General features: G+C 65.4%; 1 protein-coding gene across 1 annotated transcript; it reads left to right on the forward strand.

The window, feature by feature from the left end:
• The first annotated feature begins 277 nt into the window (after window positions 1-277).
• TTYH3 (tweety family member 3) lies at window positions 278-27,635 on the forward strand. The gene is made up of 14 exons (XM_082430008.1): window positions 278-639; window positions 14,232-14,401; window positions 14,605-14,716; window positions 14,860-15,080; window positions 15,378-15,473; window positions 15,638-15,710; window positions 15,981-16,056; window positions 17,159-17,214; window positions 17,954-18,046; window positions 18,694-18,786; window positions 19,188-19,324; window positions 21,004-21,177; window positions 21,910-21,985; window positions 24,427-27,635. Exons 1-14 carry the CDS (start codon window positions 517-519, stop codon window positions 24,499-24,501), a joined length of 1,575 nt encoding a protein of 524 aa, XP_082286134.1. The 5' UTR covers window positions 278-516; the 3' UTR covers window positions 24,502-27,635.

Consider the following 27,635-nt stretch of genomic DNA (forward strand, 5'->3'; position numbering starts at 1 on the left):
AACGAGCGAGCGCCCGGGTGAAGCGCAGCTCCACGTGCAGGGGACGAAGAGCCCGCTGTCGGGATTGCGGGTCCTCAGCGCCTTCCCCGCCAGGCGCCCCTCGCCCTGGGGAAGGGGCCCTCGTGGGCGGAGCCTCGTCCAGCGTGCCAATGGCGGGGCGGGAGCAGGGCGGGGCGGGGCGCGCGGGCGGGGGGTGCGGGAGGCGGGGCCGGCGGGCGATCGGCCAATGGCGGCGCGGGGGCCGGGCGGCGGGCGGTGGGCGGGGGCGCGCGGAGGCGGCGGCGGCGGCGGCAGCGGCGGCGAACAAAGAGGCGGCGGGCGCGGGCGGCCGACCGGAGCCGAGCGCAGCCGAGCCGGGCCGAGCCGGGCCGAGCCGGGCCGAGCCGGGCCGGGCCGGACCCAGGAGCGCGCGGGCGATGCGGGAGGCCAGGCCGGGGTCGGCGGGCCCCTGATCCCTGCGCCCCAGGCCAGCCAGGGAGCCCCGCGGCGGCCGCGCGCTCCAGCCGCCGGCCCGCCATGGCCGGGGTCAGCTACGCGGCGCCCTGGTGGGTGAGCCTCCTGCACCGGCTGCCCCACTTCGACCTGCACTGGGAGACCACCAGCAGCCAGTTCCGGCCCGAGGACACCGACTACCAGCAGGTGACGCGGGCCCCCTGGGTCGGGGGTCAGATCTCGGGTCACGGCCCCTCCACTCCGAGGGTCACGGCCCCCCTCCCTGCGGGGTCACGGCCCCCTCTTTCTCCAAGGTCTAAAGAGTCCCTATCCCCCGCCGACGGTCACGGCCCCCTCCTCCGCCGTGGGTCCTGAGCCCGCCTCCGCGAGGGTCATGGTCTCCTCCTCCTTGAGGGTCTAAAGGCTCCCGACCCTCCATGGAGGGTTATGGCCCACTCCTCCTCGTGGGTCACAGCGCCCGTTCTTCTGGAGAGCCTCCTGCTGGGTCACAGGTCTCACCTGCTTGAGAGTCTAAGGATCCCCCCCCATCCCCCATGGAGGGTCCACAGCCCTGCAGATTCTAGCCTTCTCTTCCGGAGCCACTAAGAGCCTCCTTTCTGGGGTTAGGAGGAGCCGCCTCCTTGCCCTCCATGGAGACCCCTCTGCCAGCTGTCGGTGCCTGCTAAGGCCCCTGACCAGGGGCGGCCTGGGGGTGTTGCCAGGCAGAGCTCCCTACCCAGAGGACCCAGGGCCCTGAGACCACAGCCGATGCCTGAGAACATTGGGTGAAGCCAGGTGGGGATTCCTTACCCCTCACCCCCAGCCGGGGAATCCTACTCGCTGCCAAGCTTTTGGTGGGTGAGTGGTCTGGGTAGGTGCCAGCCCTCCCTGGCTGGTAATGACCCCGTGCTGGGCGGCCAAGCTGTGGGATGTACACACAGTGCCTGCCCAGAGACCCGGCTGCCTGTAGTCCTGAGGGAGGGAGGGAGGCCTGGCCCCAGGGACGCCAGATTGGCCTCAGTCTGGAAGGCTGGAAAGGGGCTGCGCCTGGGCAGAGCTGGGGGGCGGCTCGGACCCTTCGCAGCCCTCTCCCCGAGTAACCAGACTGTACCAGTGGAGCCCTAGGTCTGGGGTCATGCCAAGCCCAAGCGCCACCCCTGCCACTGAGCCACTGCTGTTTGAGTGCAGGGCAGGGGACCCGGCTGTGGACATTTCCTTCCTGCCTGGGGATCCGGATTCCACACACCCAGTGACTGGGGTGCCTGGTCACCCAGAACACCTCTGAGTTCCTCTTTGGTGATGAATACAGAGCCCCAGGGTGGGGTGGGAACGACTTTGCTCGTAAGATGGCCTGGGAGTCCGGTATCCGTGGACCGTGTCACCCCTCTCCAGTTCAGAGCTCTTTCCTCTTTGGTCTCCCTTGTCCAGAGGTGGAGAACCGGAAGCACCCCAGCTCTGCAGGGGAGCCTGCCGCCCCAGCCTCAGTGTTCACGTGGTGCCCGGTCCCCCAGCCCTGCTGATCTGTCTCTAAGCAGACTAGAAAGGGGCCTAGGGATTGGCCCATGCACACCCAGGGACAGCAGGATTCTTATAAAACCGGATGCCCGTGTTCTAGAAGCCCAGCCCTGGGGGGCTGACCAGTGTGAGGGCAACACCACTCCTCCGTGCACCCCAGGAACTTCACCTGGGGTGGCTCTGCCACACCTATCCCCGGGGCCCTGCTTCCACAGAACAGGACAATGTACCTTGCTTTAGCAAGTTCTCTGCCACTTGTCAGTTCTGAAGCTCCAGGGGTACCCGGGGTGTCTGTGACCCACGTGGAGCTTTCCTGCTGGCCCGTGGGCTGCCACCTGCCCATGCTGCCCACCACGGTTGAACTGGCTGCCATCCCTCCTGCCCTCCGAGGCTCCCGGACATGCGGTGGGAAGTGAGCGAGGGGCCAATGCCTGCGGCCCCTGCGGCCCGTGGAGGCGTCAGGAGTGGTGGCCAGGCCCCTCTCCGCTCAGCCCGGCCTCCCGCAGGGCCCTTTGCTCCTGAGAGGGCCCTGGTTTCTGCCGCGGGGGAGGTTCTGACTCACCCTCTCTCCTCCTCTCCCCGCGGAGCAGAATTAGCCGCTGAATAATTCACGGTGTGGAAAGCAGCCTGGCTCCCACCTCGCTGCTGGCTCAGGGCTGTGGAGCTAGCCGGACCTGGGAGTCGTCCTGCCCCTGCCCTCCTGTGCTGGTGCTTTTGGGCAAGCACTTGACCTCTCTGAGCCTTCACTGCCTCATTCCTGAATCTGGGCTGGTGCGCCTTCTTTGCAGGGCTGGTAGGGAGGTGAGGGCCCCGTGCTCCTGCTCTGTGTTGGGTGTGCAGCCCAAAGAGCTCCCTTTCTGGGTGGGTGGGCGATGGTTTGGCGTGGGCCCTGGCCTAGGGCCTCTTCCTGCCTCCCCTGGGGGAGCATTCCTAGCTGTGGGGGGATGGCCGCTCTCATCCCGCTGGTGGGTGGTGGACCCCGTATCCTCCTGATTTGGGACACCCCTCTTGGCCTGGGAGCCTGTCTGTGTCTGGCACCCACCTGGGCTGCAGGGGCCTAGCAGTCTTCTCCCCCCATGTGGGCTGGGCCCAGCTGGGGAGGGGCTTCTGCTTCCCAGGCCGCCCAGGGGAAAGGCGAGGCCTGATGCAGGAGTAGAGGGGTGGTATGGCCAGGGAGACCAGCTGTTGACCTTCGCTGTTTCCTGCCCCCACCACCCACTGCTGGGAGCCCGGTGAAACCCACTGGAAACCCCATGGACCAGACCCTGTTTGGGGGTGCTGTTTGGGGCTATCACTAGCCTTTTCGCACACAAATCTGGAAGATGAGGACAGTCGTCTCCATTGTACAGATTAGCAAACTGAGGCTTAAAGAGGAGATTGGCTGAGAATCACATAGCGAGTGGGTGGTAGGGCCGGAATCCTGCTTCAGGCCCCTTGCCTCTGCCCCCCTAGGAGCCAGAGTCAGCCTTGGGGGACAGGGGCTTCCTGAGTCCCCGCCGGCTGGCCCCCTGCAGGGGATGTGACTGAGGGATTAGGTGCTGTTGGAGGCTGTTCTGTGGGCTCTCAGAGCCCTGGCCGGCCCTATGCTAGGGACTTGGAGCCTCTGCAAGACCAAGGATCGGGTTTTGCATCCTAAAGGCTTGTGATTTCTCTTGGCTCTGTATTCCTGAGGCCTCCACCCTGGAGAGGAGGGGCTCCCTGGCCATGACTTCTGTCTCCTGGGGGCTCATGCTGTTTGCTGAATCGACAGACTGCAGGAGGGTGCTGCTGCGGGTTCTGTGGGGCCTGATGGGATCTGCAGGCTGGCAGGTGCTGGAAGGGGCAGAAGGCTTCTGGGGTCTGCTCTGTGCCGCCCCACCCCCGCACCTGCCTGCCTGGCTGCCGGCCTGGCTCCCCCCGGGACTGGGCTATTGCCAGCATGCCAGGAGCTCCCCAAACCTGGGGCAGCTGATGGCGGGATGCTCGCTTTACAGGGGAGGGGGCGCAGGCCCAGAGGAGGGAGGAGACTCCCTGGTGGTTGCATAGCCTGTGACCTGATGTGGCTTGAGGCCAATGTGTCCTCCATGGTGAAGGTCAGGGCTGTCATGGCTGCAGGCGGGGGGTCGGGGAGAGTCTCAGAGCCCTCTCCGCAGACCGGAGTGCAGGTGCCTGGCGCGGGGTGCCCAGCCTGGGCTCGAGTTCTGTAGCTTCCCACCTGTGTGACCTTGGGTGGGTCCATCCACCTCTCTGGGCTTCACCTGGGGGCGGGATCTGCCCCCTTAACTCCTACCAGCCCTTCCCGACTCCCCCCTCCCAAGCCTCCCACACCCCTGGTGTCCTGAGGCAGAGGTCACACTCACTCTCTGCCCTCAGTCTCTCTCGTTGTCGCTCACTGTCTCCACCAGTTAAGGGGAGACTGGAAGCTGTGAGCTGGAGGACAGTACAGCCTGGTATGGTGGTGCTGTGATCAGGTCAGGACTAGGCCTGCGGAAGTCCAACAGTCAGGGAAGGCTTCTTGTAGGAGGCGCTACCTTGCCTGCCGTGGAGGCGGTGAGCCAGGCTGTGAACGACCAGAAGGTGAGGACCTGCCTGGAGCTTGGCGTGCAGTGGGCACACCAACTCACCTTCCACGTCAGCCCAGTGTGTGGGGCCCGTTTCCCATTAAAGCCCTGAGTGCTCGGATGTTCCCATCGAGACCCTAAAGATAAGACCGAGGTGGCTGTGCAAGAGACCTTGTGGAAGAGGGTTCTAGGCAGTGGGAACTGCCCATGCAAAGGCCCTGAGGCAGAGAGAAGCCTGGGCCTCAGCCCAAAATAAGGGAGTCCCTCTGGTCTGAACACGCTGCCTCAGAGCTGGGGAGTGCTCTGTGCCCAGGGTTGTGTGAGGCCAGCCTGGAAGGCCACTTAGGCAGGACCCACAGGAGCCAGTAGTCTCCTAGCAGAGACCACAGCACCCTGGTTTAACGCTGTGACTCAAGCAGGGTCAGCGTGTGCCTGTGAGTGAGGCTGTCCGTTGGCACCATCTCCACAATCAGGAGGAAATTCTCTCTGGTTAAAAACAGCATTTATCGCCTCTCTTCTGGTTTATGAAAGTAAGACACATTCATGGAACACTTGGAAAATAGGAAAGAGTGTGGGGACAGGAAAAAAAAGTCCCTCTTGCTGGAGTCTGTCCATGCGCTTATACCCGGGGAGGGGTGCCACCTAAGACTAGAATTTGTCACCAGCTTTTAAACATCATGTCTTTTGGACCATGTCCTTGGTCCGTGGTTCTTGGTGCTTGCCCAGCATCCCACGACACCAGTCAGGATTCTAAGGCTCCAAGTGACAGAAACGTGCCAAACGTAACAGAGCACACCGAGGGGCTGCGTGGAAGCTTCTAGAGCACGCCCTGCGTGGACAGCAGCTGTGAGGGTGCAGGGGGGGCAGGGAAGCCCCTGCTGGGCGAAATCAACTTTGTCAGTTTCGCTCTTAGCCAGTGTCCGGGCGCTGGGGAGAACCGACTGTCACGTGGCCCTTCGGCTGGGAGGTGAGGCTGCTGGCTGCCTCTGCCACCAGGTCTACACCCGCTGAGGGGCAGGTGTTGGGGCCAAACTCTTGCCTGGCGCTGGTGTGGGCTCTGCGCCGCCAGGCGCCATCTTTGGGCCTTTCTGGGGCTCCTGGTTTTCTCGGGTCTGAAGATGCGGTGACCAGCTCTGTCCCCAGCACTGTACTGCCCTGCCTGGGGGACAAAACAGCTGGGAGGGCTCCTGTTTTGGCTCTGACCAGGGGCTCTTGCTCAGGCTCTGGGCTGGGTGCTCTGTGGCTCTGACCCCCAAGCTACAGCTGCTCTAGCGAAGAGGCTCATGGCGTTTGTTTTGTAAGCTGTTTGTTTCTGGGAAGCCAAACAGCAACACTACAGAAGTGAAACTGAGGCCCCTGGCCAGCCAGCATCAGTGGGCTGGGAGGCACGGACAGGCTCCAGCTCCAGCCCAGCGCTGCCCTGCCTGCGGCCACAGCCCCTGTGCGCTTTCCGAGTCTGGTCCCCCCAGCAGGTGCTAGTGCAGGAAGGCTCAGAGGGTGCTGGCACCAGACCCCCACTGGCCAAGGCAGCTCTGCTGAGTCCTTGGCTGGCGAGGAAGAACCGAATCTGCAGCCCAGGGCCTGGATCACAGAGAGAGAAAGTGCCCCACGTGGCCCCCGAAGAACTGGGGCACGTGACAGAGGGCGGGTGCAGCAGGCCCCAGGAGCGCTTGGCTGTGCCCATTGCTGCCTCCTGGGATCTGCGGGGAGCCCACCCTAAGCCCTGTGCTGGGCCGGGCACACACACGGCCCCCAGGCAGCCCTCAGGGGCTTCGCAGGATCTTGCGGGGGGTGAGGACCCAGGTCCCCGGTCGGGTTGCTGCAGCTCAGCGTGGCGAGGCTCTCGTGGCACACACCGGGCGGGCAGTGTCGCCCAGAGCGGGGAGCCACACGCTGCCAGAGGTGGGGGGTACTCTGCAGAGGACCCCCGTGGCTAAGGTCCCAGGCCTGCCCGGGGGTCCCTGCTGCAGAGGGGATGCAGATGCCCCAGAATTGGGTCTGCTGCCTGCCCTGCTGGACTCCCGAGGGGCCCATGCACCGCGGACACCTGCTGAGGCAGGGGGTGCCCTTCGTGCCACGGACGGGGCTGTTGGAGGCTGCAGCGGGCCTCCAGGCCTCCAGCCCAGCGTCAGGGGCAGGACAGGGCCCGCTCCCGGTGCCAGCTGGCCCTGAGGCTGCTCTGCTTCTTGTCCAGAGTCGGGGCAGGAGCCCGGTGTGCCCTCAGGGAGCAGGGCCAGGGGAGGGTTGAGCGACTTCCTGGGCTGGGCCTGGCGGAGCTGAGGGGTGCCGGGGTCTGCACGTGGGCTGGGCGGGCTGCTGGGGGGGTGCCGCTGCCTCCCTTCACACTGCCCCCCACTCAGGGCCTGGGCTCTTCATGTGCCGCTGGGCTCCTGCACACACGCAGGCTGCAGCCCCCGCTTGGCGCGCCCCTCCCCCTCCCGGGAGGCGGCTGGCTGAGGCTGGGTCCCCTCAGAGGGGCAGGTGGGCTCTGAACGGTAGGTGTGCCAAGGGCACTTGGTTTTGTCCGCAGCACCCTCTAGGGCCAGGCGTGTCCTGTGTTGGCCGAGGGCACGGGGTGAGGCCGGGCTGCCCAAAGCCTGAGTGGCCCCTTGCTTCTGCCTCTGAGAAGAGCGCCAGGCGCGGTGCCACTCTGCCCGGCTCCCCGGCTCCCCTGCTCTGGCCCCGTGCGCCCTGGGCTGGGTTCCTGACCGTTGCGAGGGGCCCTCCAGACTGCTGACCCCCGAGTCGGGTTGGGCTATGCCCCCGGGTGGAGATGAGCCCTGGGCTGGGCTCTGGTCTGGATGATGATGTGACCGCCCGTCTGGTAGCTCCTGGCTACATCTGAGGTCTGTCGCGTGCGCCCGCAGGGGCGGCGGGGGGAGAGGCGCTTGCAGACAGGCTGGTGAAGAGCAGAGTTTTCTGGGTGTCATGCTTGGAGACGTGTTAGGGCACCGGGACCGAAATAGACACGCTCGCGGCTTCGAGGGCCGCGCCGGCGTCTCGTTCTCTGGTGTCTGCTCCCTCCGCCAGCAGGCGGGGCGCGGGCGGCGGGAGAGCGGGGCCTCGGTGTCCTTCCACGTGGCCCACAGGCCTGGAGGGCAGCAGGGAGTGCTGGGCCTGGGGGGTGACCCACCAGAGCTTCTCTCTGGGGCTTCACCCAAGTCCCGCCTCGCTGGGCCTGTGTCCCGGTGATTCCTGGCGGGGCAGGGTGGGGTGTGCCCGTGAGGATGTGAGGCGCAGCTGGAGCGTGTCCGTGTGCAGCCTGGTGGCCTGGACCTAGGACCTCAGGGCGAGGGGACTTGGACAGACAGCTGGGCCCCTCCCGGGCTCCTGCATGCTGGCCGCTGGCTGTGCTTTCTCCAGGCATGGCCACGAGCTCACCATCATGGAATTCATGAAACCCAAGCCTGGCTCGGTGGAAAATCTGTTCTTAATTTCTGGCCAGCATCTGGGAGCCACAGCCAAGTACGCTCGGGTGGGGAGCAGCGGCTGCACAACCGGCTCAGCTCCGCGGCCCTCAGCGCCCAGCCAGCCTGGCCCAGGAGGTGAGGGGCCTCTTCTGGAACTTTCCTCAGGAGGCCTGTGCTGGTTCACACCCTGTCTCCATTACTCAAGTGTGGGGGCCCTGGGTGTCCCTTCTGGCCCCAGGCCCCTGCCCTGGAGGATGGGTGCCACCCCTGCCCTGGAGGATGGGTGCCACCCCTGCCCTGGGTGGTCTGGGGACCAACAAGGCCGTGTGTGTAACTTGGCTACAGTGGGTGCTGAGGCAGAGGGCCGGCACTAGGGGAGGGAGCAGTGCCACGTGGGGTGCGTCCTTCCCAGCGGGAGACCCCAGACGTAGGAGCTGTGGCAGCAGCTCAGCCTGGTGCCCCTCCCCTTTCCTCTCCCAGGCCCAGGGCTCCAGCCAGGACATCTCCGGGTTCCTAGAGGGTGCCTTGGGGTGTGGGACCCTGCCAGCCTCCTGGACGCCCCGACCTGGTCTCTTCCTCTGGAGAAGGGCCTTTGGCAGCCCCAGGGCTGGGGTGGGCAAGCCCCAGAGGCACTGGAGGGGTCCATGGCTTCCCCCTTCCCACTCCACCCCTATCTACTGGAGCCCCCGCTCCGCTGTCAGGGGCTGCAGGCTCAGGCCTGACCCCTGCCTTGGTCACAGCTGCCGGGGCCCCCCAGGACGCAGGTCTGCAGCCTGGACCTGGTGCTGGGCCCTCACTCACACTGTCCCTCTCTGGGAGTGCTCACCCCACACCTCACCATGCCCTGCTGGCACCCCCTGACCCTGCGATGGCAGTTTAGGGCACCCCCTGAAGCTTCTGCACCCCTCCCCCGATCTCCCTGGTTCCCACAGTCTGTGCTTCCAGGCCTGCACTGCTGGGGTCTTGGGAGATGGCAGCCCACCAGGAGCTGTGTCTGCGGGTCCCATGCCCTCCCGTGCCCAGGGCCAGGCCTGGCACTGAGTATGGACACCGTGTGTGCTAATGGTCCTCAGTCTGGGGCCAGCTCCGGGCCGGAAGCCCTGTGCGTGGTGAATCCGGCCTGCTACTCCAGAGAGGCCGGTGTGACCAACGTGAGGACACAGGAGTGTGGGCTGGTGAGGTTCCAGGTCCCTGGTGGAATTTGGACTTGCCTCCTCTTTGGAGCCTTGCTCTTTACCAGCTGGCCAGGCCACCACTCCCGGAGAGTTGGTATGGGGGGAGGGGGGCAGGGCCCGAGTGGCGGGGGGCAGCCCTTCTCCGGGGGCTCCCGCTCTGGCAGGCACACAGCCCTCCCGAGTCCCTCTCATCCGCCCGGCAGCAGTGGGACCTCAGGCTGCGGTCACGCCCCTGGGCTGGGATCCCGGCCCCACCCCACTAGCACATGACCTGGAGGAAGGGCCCGATCTCCCGGAGCCTACCCAAGTCACCCCTGGACTGCTGGTCCCAAGTCCCCATGCCAGCGCCGGCGCCTGGGTGCACGTGATTTCCCACAAGGAGGCCCGCCACTGGGATGGCCGGGTGGCGGGAAGCGGCCTCTGGCGCTGTGCTTGGGGCAGCCATAGGCCCAGACTTCCCATCAGAACCTCCGTGAGGGTCTCCCGGTGGGGCGGTGTCTCCCCAGCCTGGCCGTGGGCTTGTGGTGGCCCGCAGAGGGGCTGAGTGGACAGGCCAGCTCTCGGGGTCAGTTGCTAATGGCACGGCGGCAGCTCTGCCGGGAGGGGTGCGTGTTCAGCAGGCAGTGTGTCCGTGGTTCTGATGTGCTCCCCGCGTGTGGCGTGCTCCCTCGCAGGCTTCCGTGCCACGTGCTGCCAGAACGCCTAGCTGGAGCTGCCTGTGCAGGTGACACGTGGAGGTGCTGCCCCAGGGTCATGCGTGGCCCTGCCGGCCCGGTGGCCTGGGGCCTCCTGGTGCAGCCCGAGCCGGCGCTGTGTGGTGCGCGTACCCGTGCATTGACAGCCCACATCCGGGCTGTGCCGAAGGAGCGGAGCGGGCGGAGCGGGCCAGCAGCAGGTCGTGGAGGGGACAGGCCTGCAGCCTCGTGCTGTCTCACGCTGTGGCCTCCCGGCTGCGATGGGGCTGAGCCTCTGCTGCAGGGGCTTTTATCAGTAAGATTTGGTGACACACCATGGCCCTCCCCTTACAGGGCCGGCTGGATAACCCCCTTGTGGCCGGACTGCCGGCAAGTCTGAGGCTGAGCTGGGGATCCGCCCACCCTGTTGGGACCACCCACCTGCACAGGGAGCCCGCTGAGGCTCACACAGAGACCACCTCTGCCCTCGGGCCCCTGTCCCTCGTCCCCTCGCTGGGGCTGGCAGGACCTGCTGGAGGCCAGGGACTTGTTGGGTCCCCTGCTAGGCCTCAGATGTGGGCCTGGGCCGGAACTGGGACGGAGTGAGCTTCAGACCCTGAGCTCTGGCTCATCAGGTGTTTCCAGAGCCGGTGGGGACTTTGGGGGCCTTAGGGCCTGGGGGGAGCGCGTGGACACAGGGCCGGGCCGGGGCCTCCTCAGTGGATACATTCCACGGCAGGGGCTGCAGGGTCTTGGGAAGGGTGCGGTGGTCTAGGGCTGAGAAACGGCGGCCGTGGGGCCGGGAGGGGTGGGTGGACAGGGCCCCCCCAGCCCAGCGCACGTGTGTCCACGCCGAGTCCTCAGCGCAGCGCTTGAGGCGCGCTCAGGGGGCGGGCGGCCAGCGCTGTGGCCCGCGGTCGGGATACAGGCCCCAGCGCCTTGTCTCGCCTGACTGAGTGCTGACATCACTTCCATCACAGACGGAAAATTCCATTTGGTCAGAGCCCAGATGCTGATCAAACATTTCCCATTCAGAAGGGACGCCAGGCTGTTGAAAGGGAAGGCGGGGCCGCCACGGGAATGCCAGGGGAAGGCTGTTCTCTGGACCAGGGCAGAGGTCAGGCCAGGCCCCCCGGGCCCCTGGGCGGGAGGAAGCAGCTGCCCGCTGCCGTGCGCCCCAGGCCTGGCTCCTGCCCCCACGTGGGCTCTGCTGGTCTGCAGCAGTGGGCTGGGACCCTGTGTCATCCAGGAGGAGGGTGCTGTCACCTCTCCAGGGGGCTGAGTGAGGCTGTCCTGGTGTAGGCCCCGCAGCCTGCCTTCTGGGGCTGTGCCAGGGGCCACGAGCAGCCCAGTGGGGTCCAGGTTTAAGGCTGGCCCCGTCCAGGAGGAAGCCGTCCTGCCAGAGAGCAAGCTGCCCCAGCCTGTCAGAGCTTGGGGTGGGGGGCAGGGGCCCCGTGTTTCTGAGTGTCCACTGTGGGCCAGGCCTCAGGGCCAGAGGGGGCACCACCCCAGCTACATTGATGAGCTCAGCGAGGCCTTTCCAGCACCCCCTAGGGGAGGTGTGGGCAGACAGACCCAGCGCTTAAATGGTGGAAATAGGGCCCTGTCCTCACAGTCAGGAAGGGCGTTCTGGAGCTGGGCAGACAGAACAGGAGGGGAGGGGGCGGAACCCCAGCTGCCCGGACGCCTGGCTTCCTGTGTGTTGGGCTAAAGGGGTGACATATAGCACGTGGGTCTCTGCCTGTCCTTGCCTTCAGGGAAGCCTCTGGAAGTCACTCTCCTGCCCTCAGGTACCCCTCCCGGAGGAGCCCCGGGACGCACTCTCACCCTCTAAGGCCCTGGACCTGGGGCTCCCCGGCGCTGGGCCTGCCTTGCCCCTGCCCGTCACTTGTTCAGTCACTTGTTCAGCCCGTGAGGCAGGGGTGAGGCAGGGGTGGGACGGGAGGCTCCTCCCCCAGGGCTGTGACTTTCAGGGCCCCCAGGCAGGTGGCCGTGCCTGTGTGTGAGGCTGCCCTCGGCTTGCTGACGCCTCTCTCCGCTCCCCGTTGCTGGCAGGGGTCCGATGCCCAGGTGCTTGGGAACCCCTCCCCGCCTGCCCCCCCGAGACCACAGAGCTTCCAGCCACAGGCTGCTGTTGGCACTGCTGCTGGGAGCTCAGCGGCGGCAGCTTCACGTGCATGTGCGTGAGCGTCAGGATGTGTGTGTGAGTGTACGTGTGTGGGTGTGAGTGAGCATGTGAACACGTGTGGGCATGAATACGCGTGTGTGGGCGTGAACGTGCACACGCTCACTTTGTCCGTGAGCAATCTGGACTCCCCTGCAGCAGCTGGGACACCGGCTCCCTGTCCCCAGCCCACCCGGCTGCGTGGGTAGAGCTGGCCTGGGAGAGGCACCCCGAGGGCTCCCCACGGAGGCACTGTTCTAAGTCTTCACGGGTATTAGCTCATTTCATCTCACAGCAGCCCTGCTAGGTAAGGGAGTGACGCCACTGGCCCTGTTCTATACGCGGGGAAACTGAGGCACAGGGCCACTGACTCACGGTCACATCCTAGAACCAGGCAAAGCCGCGTTCGAACCCCAGCCCTCTGGTTCCCCTCGAGACCAGCCGCCCCTCTGGGCTGGGCAGGAGCCACTCCCCCACACCTCTGTCCGGCAGCAGGCGGTTCTCGGCCTCCTGGTGGCGACACCTGGGGTGTCCCTCCCCTTGACCTCTGCTCCTGGGGGACTGGGCACCAGCAGGGACTGCAGCATCGCCATAAGCCGGCCCTTCTCCCACGTGACAGCTGGGAGGGACTGGGAAATGTCACATTCCCAGAAGAGGAAGCAGGGCCTGCGGGAGATGCACCGGCTCTCACGTGGCAGAGCTGGGAGCAGGCCAGGGGCCTCCCACGGCTGGCTGAAAAGAGCTACTGACAGGTTTCTGGGTTCGTGTTTTAATTATAAAGGTAGTACGGTTCGTGGTTTAGGAAAAAAAAAAAAAAGATAACCATAAAAGGAAAAAAGAAAAAAAAAGAACCCAACAGCAAAAAACAAACCAAATCAAAGCTGTAGGAGATCCAAGTGCGCCTGCCGGGTGCCCAGGCCTGGCACAGCACCTTCTGGGCACTGGCAGCTGCGGTAGCCTCTGCCCAGAGTGCTCTTCCCTGACCTGCTGGGTGAGGATGTGCCCTTGCAGACTTGCCCTGCTACTCCTGCCTGTTCTGCTTTTTCTGTTTTTCATGGCCCGGCTCACGTCCGGCAGGCCCCAGCCCCTGCCTCCTGCACCAGCCTAGCAGCCCCGAGGATGGGGGCTATGCCTGTTGGGTGCCTGCCAGGCCCTGGCACCTGACACGTTTCCCAGACGAGCGGTGAGCCCAGCTGTGCCCCACCCCGGCCTTGCCCCAGGTGCTAGGATCCTGCTTGGCCAGTGACGCTTATCTTACCTTCGTTCTCTCATCTGGTGCACGGGACTGGGTCGTCCTGGCGCCACCCGGGCGGTGGTCTAGGCCCGCGAGCTCTTTGACGAGCCCCGATGACCGTGTGAGCCCTGGCCTCGTGCGCCGCCAGGCTGGGTGGACTCAGGGCCCCAGCGTGGGTGCCACCTGCCCTGGGCCTGATTCCCCGGCTTCCTCACCCCAAGGGGTTTCCTTGAGGGGATGCGTGTAGATGCACTGATTTCAGCATCAGCTCCAAGCAAGCTGTGTTCCGCACGTGGGGGCGGGTTGGGGGGGGTCAGGCAGGAGAGGAGGTGGCGCGAGGTGGGTGGGGTGGGCCTGCCGGCCTGAGGACCGTGGTAGGCGGGCTCCGGCTGGGGGAGGAGGGGCAGCGGTTGCTGCCAGCGCACGGCTGAGCTGGGGCTGGCGGACGGGCTCGCAGAGCCTCGGGGGCCAGGCTGGTGAATCGGGGCTCGTTGCTGGTGGAGATGTTCAGGCAGGCGTGTGGCGTGGTCTGACAGGATTTAGGGGCGCAGCCTGCAGGCGGGGGCGGCAGGGGCCCATCCACTCTTTGCCGCTGACCCGCGCGGAAGGGAGCGGCAGGGCCTGCGGCCGCTGTGCTTGGTCTCCGGCTTGTGCCTGTGAGGGCAGAGCCCACGAGACGGTGCTGTTCCTCGCACCCTGGTATTTGCTGTGGGGGGGGGCGGGGCTTGTGGCCGACACTAGGCCCCTTAAAGTGAGTTCCCTCCCCCATGGCTGGCGCCTGTCCCTCTGACGGCCCTTGATTTCCACCGGAGACCCCCTGCTGTGGCCTGGCTGGTGTCCCTGTGTGACCTTGGACAACCTCCCTCTCTCCCTCCCCCCCCGCCCCGCCACTGGCCTCGGAGTCCCCTCTGTGACGCGAGCACCCTGGGACCCTGACGAGGTGTGCTCTGGAGCCAGCACCCTGGGCCCGCTCCCTTCCCCCACCCAGCTGGTGGGCCAGGGTGGCCAGGTCCTGTCAGACCCTCCTGCCTGTGCAGAGCCAGGGCGGGGGTCCACACCTCCAGCACCACTTCCCAACCTCCTTCAGGCGCTGCTGCTGCTGGGGGCGGCCGCGCTGGCCTGCCTCGCCCTGGACCTCCTCTTCCTGCTCGTCTACTCCTTCTGGCTGTGCTGCCGGCGGCGCAAGAGCGAGGAGCACCTGGACGCCGACTGCTGCTGCACCGCCTGGTGCGTCATCATCGCCACTCTGGTCTGCAGGTGAGCGCGCGGGGCGGGCCGGGTGGGGGCGTGGCCAGCGAGAGGCGGGGCCAGACTGGGAGGGGCGGGCAGGATGGAGGGGTGACTGGGCCGAGAGGGAGAGGGGCCGGGTGGACCGGCCGGGGGCGGGGGCGGGGCAAGTGGGGGCGGAGCGGGCCTGGGCTCCCAGGCCTGTGCCCTCATGCGGCCCCGCCCTGTCCCAGCGCCGGTATCGCCGTGGGGTTCTACGGCAACGGGGAGACCAGTGACGGCATCCATCGGGCCACCTACTCGCTCCGCCACGCCAACCGCACGGTGGCGGGGGTCCAGGACCGCGTGAGTGGCCGCATGGGAGGGGGCCTCTCTTCCTGCCCCTAAACCGCGTGTGGGCGCGTGTGCCCCAGTGTGTGGGAGCGAGGCGTGGGCGTGTGTGGGGGCCGGCCCGTGACCCGGCTCACGCCACCCCGAACCTGGCGCAGGTGTGGGACACCGCAGCTGCCCTGAACCGCTCGGCGGAGCCCAGCTTGCAGAGCCTGGAGCGGCAGCTGGCCGCCCGGCCAGAGCCCCTGCGGGCGGTCCAGCGGCTGCAGGGCCTGCTCGAAACGCTGCTGGGCTACACGGCTGCCATCCCATTTTGGAGGAACCCAGCCGTGTCTCTGGAGGCGCTGGCCGAGCAAGTGGACCTCTATGACTGGTACAGGTGCGGCCCTCTTTCCTGCCTGCCCCGCTCGGTTCCCACTAGTCTCTATGGGCCAGTCGGCGCCCAGCTCCCAGTGCCTGAGGTCTTTTGGGGCGAGGGGCTGGGGCCACTGGTGGTCACTGTGGCAGGAGTCCCCCATGGGGACGTACGTTACAAGAATGAGGGCAGTCTCCATATCCCAGGACTGCCTGTGGATGCTCCTCTGGGCTGCTTGCCTGGCTCTGCCCCAGCACCCCCTTTCTCCTGCCCTGGGATTGGGCCCCCTATGCCCGGCCCATGTGTACGCTGTGCCCCCAGGTGGCTTGGCTACTTGGGCCTGCTGCTGCTCGACGTGGCCATCTGCCTCCTGGTACTGGTCGGCCTCATCCGCAGCTCCAAGGGGATCCTGGTCGGGTGAGTCTGTGGGCCCTCGGGGCAGGGGGAGGGGGTGGGGCACCTGCAGCGCCATGTCCCCTGAGTCAGCCCTGTCCCACCCTCCTGTCTGCGGGTCCAGCCTGGCGTGGGGTGCAGCCCTCACCCCGGCCTGGAGGGTGCTGACTGACTCTCTTTGCCCCAAGGGTCTGCCTGCTGGGGGTCCTGGCCCTGATCATCAGCTGGGGCGCACTGGGCTTGGAGCTGGCCGTGTCTGTGGTAGGTGATGGAGAGGACAGGTGATCCCCGTCTGCTGGCCAAGCACGGGGGGAGGGGTGGGGGATGCCACACTCATCGCCCCTCCCCTCTTCCCCTGGGGACCTGTCACGGGCACACAGCACGTCAGTCCCCGCCGCCCGTAGACTCACGCCACCTTCCTGAGCCAAACGCAGGCCCTGGGGGGCCAGGCTCCACCCGAGAGCTGAGGGGTCCAGGGCGGGGGGGCGCCCAGCTCAGTCATCCCATCCTCCTTGCCGGCACCCACCCCAGGGCTCCAGCGACTTCTGTGTGGACCCCGACACCTACGTGACCAGGATGGTGGAGGAGCGCTCAGTGCTGAGCGGGGGTGAGTCTGCAGTTGTGTCCCAGCAGTCCCAGCCACACGTGAGTGCCAGCTCCTGCCTGCGGGGCCACAGGCCATCTGGGTCAGGCCTTGTGCTGGCTCCGTTGACAGGGGGCGAAAGTCAAGTATGGGGCGTTCTTAAGTTCCGACATAAGTTCCGTAGGAACCCAGATCTTGACGGCCAGGTATGGGTGCGGCGCGGAGAGGCTGCCCTGGGCCGTGATGGACCTTACTCCTGGCCCGCATCGTGCGCTGGATCCCAGAGAGCCGCCAAGAAGGGACCCGAGAGCACAGGGCGGGGCGGTGGTGGGGGGGTGCGGGTGTTAGGCAGCTGGGGTCCAAGCCTTCTTCCCCAGCTCTGGCTGGGCTTGAATCTCTTAGGTTTTCAAAATCAGAATTATAAGTGAATCCCCATCTCTGAACGTTGGACGCTGAATCAACACCTGTTTTAATGGGGATGTGCAGGCCACCTGCACGCCCCGGCTTCGTGCCCCCTCTTTGGGGTGACGTTCTGGCCTAAGAACTGTTCTGCCCAACTGGCCTGGGAGCAGATGCCCGCCCAGGTGACCTCTGACTCCTTGCCCACCCCCAGTGCCCTGTCTGCTGCTCCCCAGGGAGGGGAGATATGAGGCTGCCCCCCAAGAGAGAATTGTGCACCTTTCAGGGACATGGATCAGAGCAGAAGGGTCTGGGCCCTGGCCCCAGGCTCCCTGGAGACCATGTCCCCCCTCACACCTGCACGCTCACAGATACAGACAGGTGCACACGTGTGAATGCACACACACATATGCAGACGTGCACATAGACACCCATGTGTGCAGACATACACGTGTTCACAGATAGACCTACACACACGACATGCAGACACAGCCGTATATATGCAGATAGGTGCGTGCACACGTATATGTGCACACGTGCAGATACGTGCATACACATAAAAAATATATACAAGCAAGCACACGTATGTTCAGCATACACGCAGGTGTGGAGACACCCATACACACGTATATATAGACATGCACGTGTAGATACACATCACATGCAGACGCACACAGGCACACGCGGACGGCTGGAGTGGCTCAGCCGCCCTGACCTCTCTCCACAGACATCCTTCAGTACTACCTGGCCTGCTCGCCCCGCGCCGCCAACCCCTTCCAGCAGGTGAGAGCTCAGCTGCTCCGGCCCCGCAGAGCGTCTGGTCCCCCGGCCCCCGCCCCCAGGTGCCCACAGACTACGAGGCCCACTCTCACACCTCGTCAGGCCCCTGGGGCCCCAGGAGCTGTCGGGAGGCAGTTGGGCGAACGCCACGTTGACATTACTAACTGCCCCCGGGGTTACCACCCTGAGAGCCTCAGCACAAGCCTCTTGGGGTGGCCTGCTTAATGCCCCCGAACCCCTGGGACTCCTTTCATTTCTCAGGCTGCCCCAGCCATCCCTGTAGGGCAAAGCCGATTGTGTGGCAGGTGTGGGAGGGGCCCAGGGATGCGCTGTGGAAGCAGGGGTCCTGTGCCTGCTCTGTGGAATAAGTGGATGGATGTTGTCACGATGCAATTTGAAGGGAAGCCGTGTAGCCCACTGCCTGTCATTCCACGTAACTGTGTGGCCCTCTGGGGTCCTCAGGACTGTTTATCTGCTCTAAAGACGCTGTATTATCACTGTTGCCTCTGGGGTGTGTGGTCATCCGGGGGGCCAAGGAAAGGTGTCCCCCAGGCCCACAGAGCAGACTGCCAGGCACAGCCATCCCACCCCACGAGCTCGTGGCCTCACAGGCTGGACGCCCCTTGGGCCGGCAGAAGCCGAAGGCACTGGAGCTGGCGTGCGCGTGTGTGGGCGGGGACCTCGGGGAGGGGGAGACGGCTGCCCCGCCCCCGCTGGGATCAGCCGGCCTCTCTGTGAGCAGAAGCTGTCGGGCAGCCACAAGGCTCTGGTGGAGATGCAGGACGTGGTGGCGGAGCTCCTGAAGACCGTCCCGCGGGAGCAGCCGGCCGCCAAGGTGAGGCGTTGTGGGTGTGGCCTGTGGAGCCAGCGGGATTCCTCTTCTCATCACGAAAGGGAGGTGGGGTGCACACGCTGCTCAGGCTGCCTCCCGGGGGACCCTGCTGGGGGGTCTGGCCCTCTCTCCCACCTGCCATCCTTCCCTTCACGTCCCCAAGGATTTTGGGTAGGTTTTACAATGCACACACACTCACGTGCGCGCGCACACACACACACACACACACTATAGGACCAGTCTCACTCTGCACAGAGTATCTCGGACAATGTTTTGTCCCTTAAGATATCCTGAAAATTTCCTTTGTCTTAAACTGTTCCTTAAAACGTGACTTTTAAAAGAACCAGGCCCGTGTCAGGGGACATGTGGGCGTTTGCTGTCTCCCCCGTTGCAGTGAAGGCCCCGCCCCGGCGGCCGCGTTGGGCAGGCGCTGTGCGTCCCACTCTCCTCGCCGTCCTCCTCACATCCTCAGCAGCCCCCTGAGACCAGGGCACAGACGTGGGGGTCCCCCTTTCTCAAAGCCAGGGCCTGTGGTGGGACTGTGGGGGTCAAGGTCTCGACGGCAGGGTGTGGGGTGGAGGGAGGCCTGTGGCTGGTTCAGGACCCTTTCCGGAACGTTGTGCTGACCTTGCATGGTCCACGCCCTCCAGGACCCCCTGCTCCGTGTCCAGGAGGTGCTGAACGGCACGGAGGTGAACCTGCAGCACCTCACCGCCTTGGTGGACTGCCGCAGCCTGCACCTGGTGAGAGCCGTCTGCTAGAGCCGGCCCGTGGCTGGGCGGGCTGGGCGGGCGCGGGAGCGGCAGGGAGCAGTGGCGAGCAGCTAGGAGCAGAGTGGGGGGAGGGGCAGCAGCTAGGGGAGCGGTGGGGGAGGGGCAGCAGCTAGGGGAGCGGTGGGGGAGGGGCAGCAGCTAGGGGAGCGGTGGGGGAGGGGAGCAGCTAGGAGAGGGGTGGGGGAGGGGAGCAGCTAGGAGAGGGGTGGGGGAGGGAGAGGGAGCAGTCACAGGGCCTCTGCCCAGCCTCGAGTCGGGGGCGGTGCAGGCTGCTGGGGGCTCCTGTGCACACTCCATCTCACCCTGTGCTTCCCTGTCTCTCTCTCTCTCTCGGTGTCTGTGTCCCCGTCCCCATCCCCGCCTGCCCTCAGGACTACGTGCAGGCCCTCACAGGGTTCTGCTATGATGGCGTCGAGGGCCTCATCTACCTGGCTCTCTTCTCCTTTGTCACAGCCCTCATGTTCAGCTCCATCGTCTGCAGTGTCCCACACACCTGGCAGCAGAAGAGGTGAGGGGCTCAGGGAGTTCCTGGAACCTGCCCCAGGCCACACAGCACCGGGGGCTGTGCCTTCTGGACACCCCATGTCGTAGCCAAGAGACAGGGACGAAGGCCTCCTCACCTCTTGACACTCCCGGGGCCTCTGTAGCAACAGCCCAGAGGCGCTCCCGGTCCAGGCGACACTCTCGAGTCCGGAGCAGGCAGGGAGAACCGGGTCCCCTGCCTGCTGGTGCTGCCTCTGTGCCCACAGCCCTCCCCACTTCTGACTGGCTGGGCTCAGGATGTCTCATCCGTCCCCCCACCCCTGGGCAGGGCAGGTGTGCAATGCTGTTGAGGGGGGAGACCAGCTGACTGGGGGACTCAGAGCTTCCGCAGGGAGTGCCCCACATGGCCCTGACCTCCGTGGCCCCCTCAGCTGGGTGACCAGGATGGCAGCTACCTCCCATGGGCCACTGTGTCTATCTTTGAAATGGCGGTCCTGGTGGCCCCTGCCTCAGTCTCCCCAGTCAGTACTGGATTGAATGGTACATGGGTATGCCAGGCCCGCCCTCCTTGAGCCCCTGTGGTGTGTCTCCCACACCCACCACTTCCCCTCCCATTTGGACTGTGGCTGTTTCTTGGTGGCCCAGCTTGTTTGGCAAGTAGCCCGGCTCAGATCTCTTCCTTTTGTCTGGACTTCTACTCTGTTATTTTCTGTTGGGATGTGTTGCTGCTAGCGGTGGCAGTAATGGCGACGATGATGCTAGTCACGGTGGTGGTGGAGGTGGTGGAGGTGATACGGTGATTGTGATGCTGGAGATGGTGAGAATGGTGACGACAGTGGTACTCATGGGAGTGGTGATGGGGGCGGTAGTAAAGATGGCAGCTGTAGGGGAGTGGCTAAGAGCACATCCCTGGAACCTCATGGCCTGGATTCAGATCCCAGCTGTACCCTTGCTTATTGGGTGACCATACGCAAGTCACTTAACCACTCTGGGCCTCAGTCTCCCTGCCTGTAGGATGGGGGTTAGAAGAGTACATCCTCTTGGCGTGACGTGAACACTAGATGAACCACTGCTTGCAAGCGCTCGGCCCTGGGCTTGGCTGGGAATTGGCACTTGGCCAGTTGCTGCTGCAGCCCCACCTGTCTCACTGCGAGGAGCACGGCGAAGGGACCCTCTGCTCCAGGCCACCCAGCCGGTGGTGGGGAGGTGGGACGTGAGCCCCGGGCTGGCTGGCCTGTACCCTCACCACCAGGCAGCCAGTCCCAAGTCCCATCCAGACCAGGCAGCGTGTGAGGCACCACACACCAGAGCGCCAGAGGCCTGGCCTCGCCCTGCAGCAGCCGGGGTGGCGTGGAGGGCAGGGAGCCAGAGGGCAGCAGCGTCCGAGGACCGGGCTCAGGCCCCCCAGGGGCGGGCTGGGACGGCAGAGCCCCAGAGCACCCCGCTTTCCAGGCACCTGGCCCTCTGTGCTCCCCCAGGAGGGGCCCTGTCCCTTCTTTTTGGTAGACAGTCGGTGTCCGTGTGTGCAGGCTGAGGTGCAGGTTCCCTGGTGTCCCCGGGTGACTTACCCACCGTCCCATGGTGGGTAGGTGACAGAACCAGGATTGGAACCAGCTGTGTCTGCACAAGAGCCGACCCCCTGTGGGTCTCGTGGCTGGCTGCCTCACGTCAGGGCCTGAACCTGTGCTGGGTCCGTCCCTGCAGGGGCCCTGATGAGGATGGGGAGGAGGAGGCCGCCCCAGGGCCGAGGCAGGCACACGACAGCCTCTACCGCGTCCACATGCCCAGCTTGTACAGCTGCGGCAGCAGCTATGGCAGCGAGACCAGCATCCCGGCCGCGGCACACACTGTCAGCAACGCCCCGGTCACCGAGTACATGTGAGTGAGTCGTGCTGGGAGCGGGCGGGGCAGCCCAGGTTGGGACGGCAGACCCGAGCCCTGGGATAGGCTGCCTGGGACTCAGTGTGGCCGGCATGCACGGCTGCCGTGGCTTGGAGTGGGGATGCAGCCCTACTGCAGGGAGCAGGGACTTGAGCTGCTGCAGCGGGGAGGGGGTGGGGCCTTGGATGGCGGAGAGGGTGGGGCCTTGGATGGCGGAGGGGGTGGGGCCTTGGATGGCGGAGGGGGTGGGGCCTTGGATGGCGGAGGGGGTGGGGCCTTGGATGGCAGAGGGGGTGGGGCCTTGGATGGCAGAGGGGGTGGGGCCTTGAATGGCGGAGGGGCCTCCCCGGGGGCTGTCCGGGCTCTGGGTGGGCTTGGCTTGCTGCTCCCACATGCCTGGGTCGAGGCCACAGGGAGGCCACTCTGTCAGATGGAGGGTCTGTGTTTCGTGCGGGGAATGACGTTGCCAAGGGCCCTGGGCCTGGCCACGTGGTGGGCAGGCAGCCGGCGGGGCCGGGCTGAGGCTGGCAGGTGGCCAGCATGGGCCTGCTCGGAGCCCTTCACCGTGTGCCGGGTTCCCGGGAGCCCAGGCCCTTGCTGGCGGGCAGTATGCAGAGTGCTGGGGAAGATGGATGGAGTCCTCCTAGCTCCAGAATGGGCCCTGTTGGCCCAGGGCTGGGCCTGCCATGGCCAGTGGTCACTCACAGCCCCCTCTGCCTCTCACCTCAGGAGCCAGAATGCCAATTTCCAGAATCCCCGCTGTGAGAACACCCCTCTCATTGGGCGCGAGTCCCCGCCGCCTTCAGTAAGTCTTGGGGCCGGAGGGCGGGTAGGGGCCCCGCCCCGCCGCCTCGTGTCTGCTGTGGCCTTCACAGGCAGTGCAGGCCCTGCCGGCGGCCCCGAGCCTTCAGTGCCAGGGCTGAGGGTGGATCCCAGCCAGGGCTCTCAGGCAGGCATCTGGCCTGTGTAGACGGGGCTGGGTGAGCTCACAAGCCCCTGCGAAGGCCCGTGCATCTCTTCCCACCCCAGCCCTGCTTCCTCTTCTTTTCCTCCCTCAACTTCCTGGACTCAACCCAGGTCTCGTCTCCTGGCTCTTCCATCTGTGCCTGGTGTCCCCTCTGGTCTTGGGAATGAGACACAGAAAAGGGGACAGGGTGGGAAAGGAGCTTGTAGAGAGGCTGGGGCCCCTGGAGGGCTTCCTGGAGGTGGTGGGCCTCAAGGAACAGGGCTAGAGAGGCTGAGGGCCACCTTGCTTCAGAAATACCCGCCCGCACGTGGGGTGGCCCCGTCGTGCCCTGCAGCACAGAGCCGGCCTGGGGTGCCCTGGCCTCAGACCTGGCCCTGGCCCAGGCTGTGCGGGTTCTCAGGCCGTGTCATGCTCGGGCCACCCTCCTGTCGGTACTCTGGTCTGCACCCAAGGCCTGCTGTGGGCCGGCCCTCACCCTGGCGTTGAGGCCACCCTCTCTCTCTCTTTTTCCTGCACTCCTCCCACCCCGGGCCCTCCTAGCGCTATCTGGCTGCCCTGGACTCTGGCGGCCACACGGGCTGGCAGTTTAAGCCCATGAACAGTGCCTGAACGCTGTGGTGGCTGTGTCCTCAGAGTGACAGGTACTGACCCACCTGGGTCCCATGCCCTGCACCGCCTGCGCACCCACACCTCCGTGCCTCACACCCTTTGCTCACTGCTAGCCCATCGCCAGTGCTGGCTTGTCGGACAGGTCCCAGTGCTGTCTCGGCTCAGCGCCTACGGGGCCAGCTTGGGGCAGTGCAGGTGGGTGGGCTTTGTGGCCCCTAGCCCAGCCACAGAGACCCTGGCCCTGGGCTGTCACCCTCACATCAGGGGCAGTGAGCCCCTGCAGAGCCCCCTCTTCACCCCTGGCCCAGCTGCAGCTGGCCACTGCCCATCTGTCACCTCCCAGCGAGTCAGCCACCCAAAACCGTGTGCGCGTGCAGCCTGTGCCTGGCGCCCTGGGGTGCGCCAGCAGGCCCGGCCCTCGAAGGGCCGCCCCACGTGTCCGGAAGTGCACACAGGTGCGTGCAGAGGGGCACGCAAGCCGCTGCGGCCCTCCTCACTCCGCGCCGCACGCCTGCTCGGGCTCGCCAGGGGTCTGGGCTGCTGCCCGCCGTCCCCCGCCCCGTGCTGCATGTCCCTGGAGTGACGTGGCTCCCAGTGCGCGCTCGTCCTTCTCCCAGCTCGCCTTTGTGGCCGCTGACGGGCGCTCACAGCCTTCTCCCTTCCAGGAGGCCTGGGGGGGCTCTCGGGGCCCAGGGGAGATCGTCTGTCCTGATCTGCACACTGTGGTGGGTGGCCTCGGGTTCGGAGCCCCCAGGGATTGCTGGGGGCTTGTGGCTGTGGGGTCAGCCTGCCAGGCTCCTTCCCACTGGCAACCCTTGGCACGTGCCTTGGCTTTTGTCCCCCGGATGGGCGTGTGGCCCCTTGCACACTGCTTGGTTTTAGCACACGTCTCTTCCACGTGTGTTCATTGTGAGCACACGTGCACATGCATGTGTATCAAGTGAGGCCTTCATGCTTCAGGTTGGACAAGAGTGGCCGAGATGTGCTGGCTGTCCCCGTCCCCAGCTGCCTTTGTCCCTGCGTCTGTGACCCACAAGGAACCCACAGTTTGGTTCCCATCCGAGTGGGTGGCAGCGTCACCCCAGCCTGAGGGGCCTTTGTGGCTTCGGGGTCCCTGGGGTGACGGGGCAGAGCAGCTGTGGAGCCTCCTCACTCCTGTGACCTGTGGTGCCTGCCGCTCTGGGCCCTTGGGGACTGTCTGTGCCTTGGACACAGCCTGAGCCCACACGCTCCTTCTGGCCGCCCAGCCAGGATCCCGCAGTGGGGGGAGGAGGCATGTCGGGTGCAGTGGGGAGCCTCCAAGCTCTGGTTCTTGCTGCGGGCACAGTGCTGCCTGGCCTAATGCCACATGCCCAAGTCGGGAGCAGGCGCTGCTGTGCTCATCTCACTGGGCGAGGACGCTGGTCCCCGTCCTGAGCCTGGGGAGTGGGCGGCCAGACCTCTGCCCCCCTGGGGCTGTCACTGCCCCCAGCCCCGGCCAGGGCTCAGGAGTCCAGGCACTGGACCAGCTGGCCCCTCCCAGAGCCCCTTCTCCCAGGGCTCTGTCAGCTGTGCCACTGTGTGGTCTGCCCCATCCCACCCCGGGGTGCTCCGGCTCACCCCATGGAGGCCCCTGCCCCGCTGTGCCAGTGCCTGCTGACCACCTGCCCCCTCCCCTTGTCTCCCTGCAGTACACTTCCAGCATGAGAGCCAAGTACCTCGCCACGAGCCAGCCTCGCCCCAACTCCAGCAGCAGCGGGCACTAGACCGCCCGACAGCCACCCGCCCCACGTGCCAATCGCCCCGCTCCTCCCCGTGCCAGCCTTGCTGCTTACACCCGCGGCTGCCTGCCGCACCCTCCGCACCTACCCCGGGCCTGCTGCCGGCGCCTCTGTGGCCACTCGCCCCTCTCCTCCCCTTCCTGCAAGGGCACGGAGATGCCTGGCAGGCTCCTGCTGGTGGCGACACAGGGACTCTGGGCCCGCACCCTCTCCTCGGGTCACACGCCTGGACACCTGGGGGTGCTGCTAGCGACGCCCGGGCCCTCCTGGCCCCCAGCCCCCCGCCCCTCTGCCTCCGAGGATTCGGGGATTTGCAGAGCCCTGCGCTGGGCCAGATGCGTCGTGCTGGTGCTGCCCCTGCGGACACCTGCAGTCTCCTCGGCTGGCAGCCGCCCCGCCCCCCCCCCCCAGCCCTGACGCTTCTGTGCCTCACCTCTTAGTTCGTAGGCAGCACGCCGCTTCCCTGTGTGCTGGGCATCTGGAGGGACGGCCGTGCGGACCCACCCGCCTGCTTGTCTCCCACGCGTGGAGACCCTCTTGTGGCGCCTTCACATGCCTCTGCAGCATCTATAACTCCTTCCTTCCCTCGCCCCCCACCCCACCCCAGGCTCTCTGCATCGGGTCCCCACTTTCTCTGCTTCCCTCCCAGCAGCGCTCTCTCCCTCAGCACCCACCCAGCCTGTGGCACCCAGCCCTCCCTGGCGGCAGGAGACAGCAGGTGCCATGCGGAGCCCAGGCTGCTCATCGAGTGCTGGCCGCCCTCTTGGTGCCAAGACCCCCTCCCCCACCCCAGAGACTTGACAGCTTCATCCGGTTCGTTTTTTGCACTAACCACATTTGTCATCTCTAGGGCAGGCGGGGTGGCGGGCCGAGTGGCACCCCCTTTTCGGTTCCCTTTCCATCCAGGACAGGCACAGTGTCCCAGAGCCGGCTGGGGGGCTGGACCCGAGCTGGCTGTGAATGTGCCCTCGGCCCCTGCTGCCCCTCTTGGGACTAACCACTGACCTCACTCCAGCCTCCGAGAGAGCGCACCCCGGCCAACCCAAAGCCCGAGTCCAGGCCGGAGTTGAGGCCCAGGATAGCCGGCTGGGAGTCGGGCTGGAGAAGGTGTTTCTTCTCGTGGCGCTGCTGGGGGGGTCGAAGACAGAGGCAGCCCAAGGGCCTGGAGACCCCTCCCTGGGCAGGCGCTGCGCCAGGGGACCGTGTCCTCAGGAATGAATGTCCCTTGGGCTGTAGGACTGAGGTCCCTGTGGCCTCAGTCTCTCTACCTGTGAAGTGGGAACAAGGCTTCCCTAAGGTGCTTTTGGCTTAGTGTACAATGTTTGCTGTGTTTCCTGCCGCAGATGGGGGTGCTACCCCCAAATCAAGTTGGGAAGTGCCCTGCCAGTCCCAGCCCTGCCCAGCCAGCCTGAAGCAAGAGAGGCCAGGTGCAGGCTCTGCCCTGTGTCAGTCCAGGGGCAGCAGAGGGCCACTTGGCAGCCACACGAGGGCCCAGGCCGGGGCAGACAGCAGCCGGCCCGGCAGTTTACAGACATGGGGGGCTCTTTCTCCCAGAGCGGCAGGGCACCCCTTCCCTAGGGTGGCTTGGAAGAGACCACCTTCCTCTGTGATCCCTTCTTTGTGCTGGTATCTGGGACCAAAAGCGTGGGTGGGCCTGGGACTAGGTCACGTCTCCCCCGCTCCTGGGGCAGCCTCTGCCCTGGATGGGGTTGGGGGAGTGAGTGGGCAAACACGGGGGTGCCCCAGGTGGGCCTAAGGGCCCGCAGCCTCGCATCTGAGCCCTTGCACACGGCCAAACCTCACTGAAAGGCACCTTGTGCTCCAGGCCCCCCGCTGTTCTGGGCACACACGCACGCGCGCACACACACACACACACACACACACACACAGCGGTGCCACAGCCCAACCGACCAGTTTTTCTCTGGGCTCCACCGCCTGGGCGGAGCATTCCTGCTCGGCCTCGGATCAGAGGGGAGGCGCCGGCTGTGCTGCCTAGGGCGCCGCTCGGAAGCACAAAAGGCCGCCCGGCCCGCGGGGCCGCCGAAATGTGAATGTACATAGCGTGAGAGCTGGGCGCCGCGCACCTGCGCCGCTCGGGGCCTCTCCGTGCGTGCGGCGTGTGCGTGTCTGCCCGCCCATCTGTGACTCCGCCCAGTTCCTTCTACTCATTGAGGCGGAAGAAAGGAAAACGGAGGAGGTTAAAAGGGGTGCAAGGCCAAGCCTCGCTCCTGGAGGGGGATCACATCCCGCCCTTGGTTTTCTTTTTGCTCTTTAAGTTTTCAGGCCGTTTCCTAACCAGTCCCGTCCCGGTGACTTACCCGCCTCCGCTCCCACCCCTGCACCTGTGGTTCTTGCCCCTCGCAGGCCCTGCAGCATCTTGGGCGGTGGTCCTCTACCACGTGGATGGGAGGGAGAGGCCCTGAGGCCCTTGACGAGCTAGGAGGGCAGGAGGGGTTCCAGTCCGGTCTCTCGCCGATGGGGCTCCTTGTGCAGATGCACGCCCCCCCAGCTCCCCTGGCCTGGTGCGGTAGGGCCTGATGGGAAGCCCTGATCCTATATGCCCCTCCACACCCACCCCATCTCACTATGCAATCCCAGTCCAAGCTCCATTCCCTCCCTACCCCAGGACCCCCGCCCAGCCCGGGAGGGGTGCGTGGGTGGCAGCCCCAAATGGGGGGACGAGCGGGGACCAGGGCCTCTTGTGCGGGCTTTTTTTTTTTTTTTTTTTTTTTAACCATAATGGTTGTGTGCCGCACCACTTTATATTTGTTACATATAATATATCTCTCAAAGTAATTTTGTTAAGACTCCCCCTCCCAGGTTTCTCTCCTGGCCCTTGCATCCCACCCACAAGGGGATTTAGCGTCCTGAGCGGGGAACTGAGGCCTGAACCGCTTGGCATTCTCCAACTTCCGTAGGGCCATGGCTGTATGTGCTGTCGCTGTGTTTCTGGGTTTTTCTGTTTGTTTTTGTTTTTTTAACTGGGTTTGGGGTTTGATTTTTATTTCTCTGGGGGCTTTATTTTTCTTGGCAAATACTAAAAATCTCGTCAATGTAATTTCTGTGGTTTCTATTCAGCTTGGGTTTCATGTTTTAAAATAAACAAATTTTAAAAAACA

The sequence above is a fragment of the Balaenoptera physalus genome (assembly GCF_965194825.1).
Source record: "Balaenoptera physalus genome assembly, chromosome: 16".
NCBI lineage: Eukaryota > Metazoa > Chordata > Mammalia > Artiodactyla > Balaenopteridae > Balaenoptera > Balaenoptera physalus.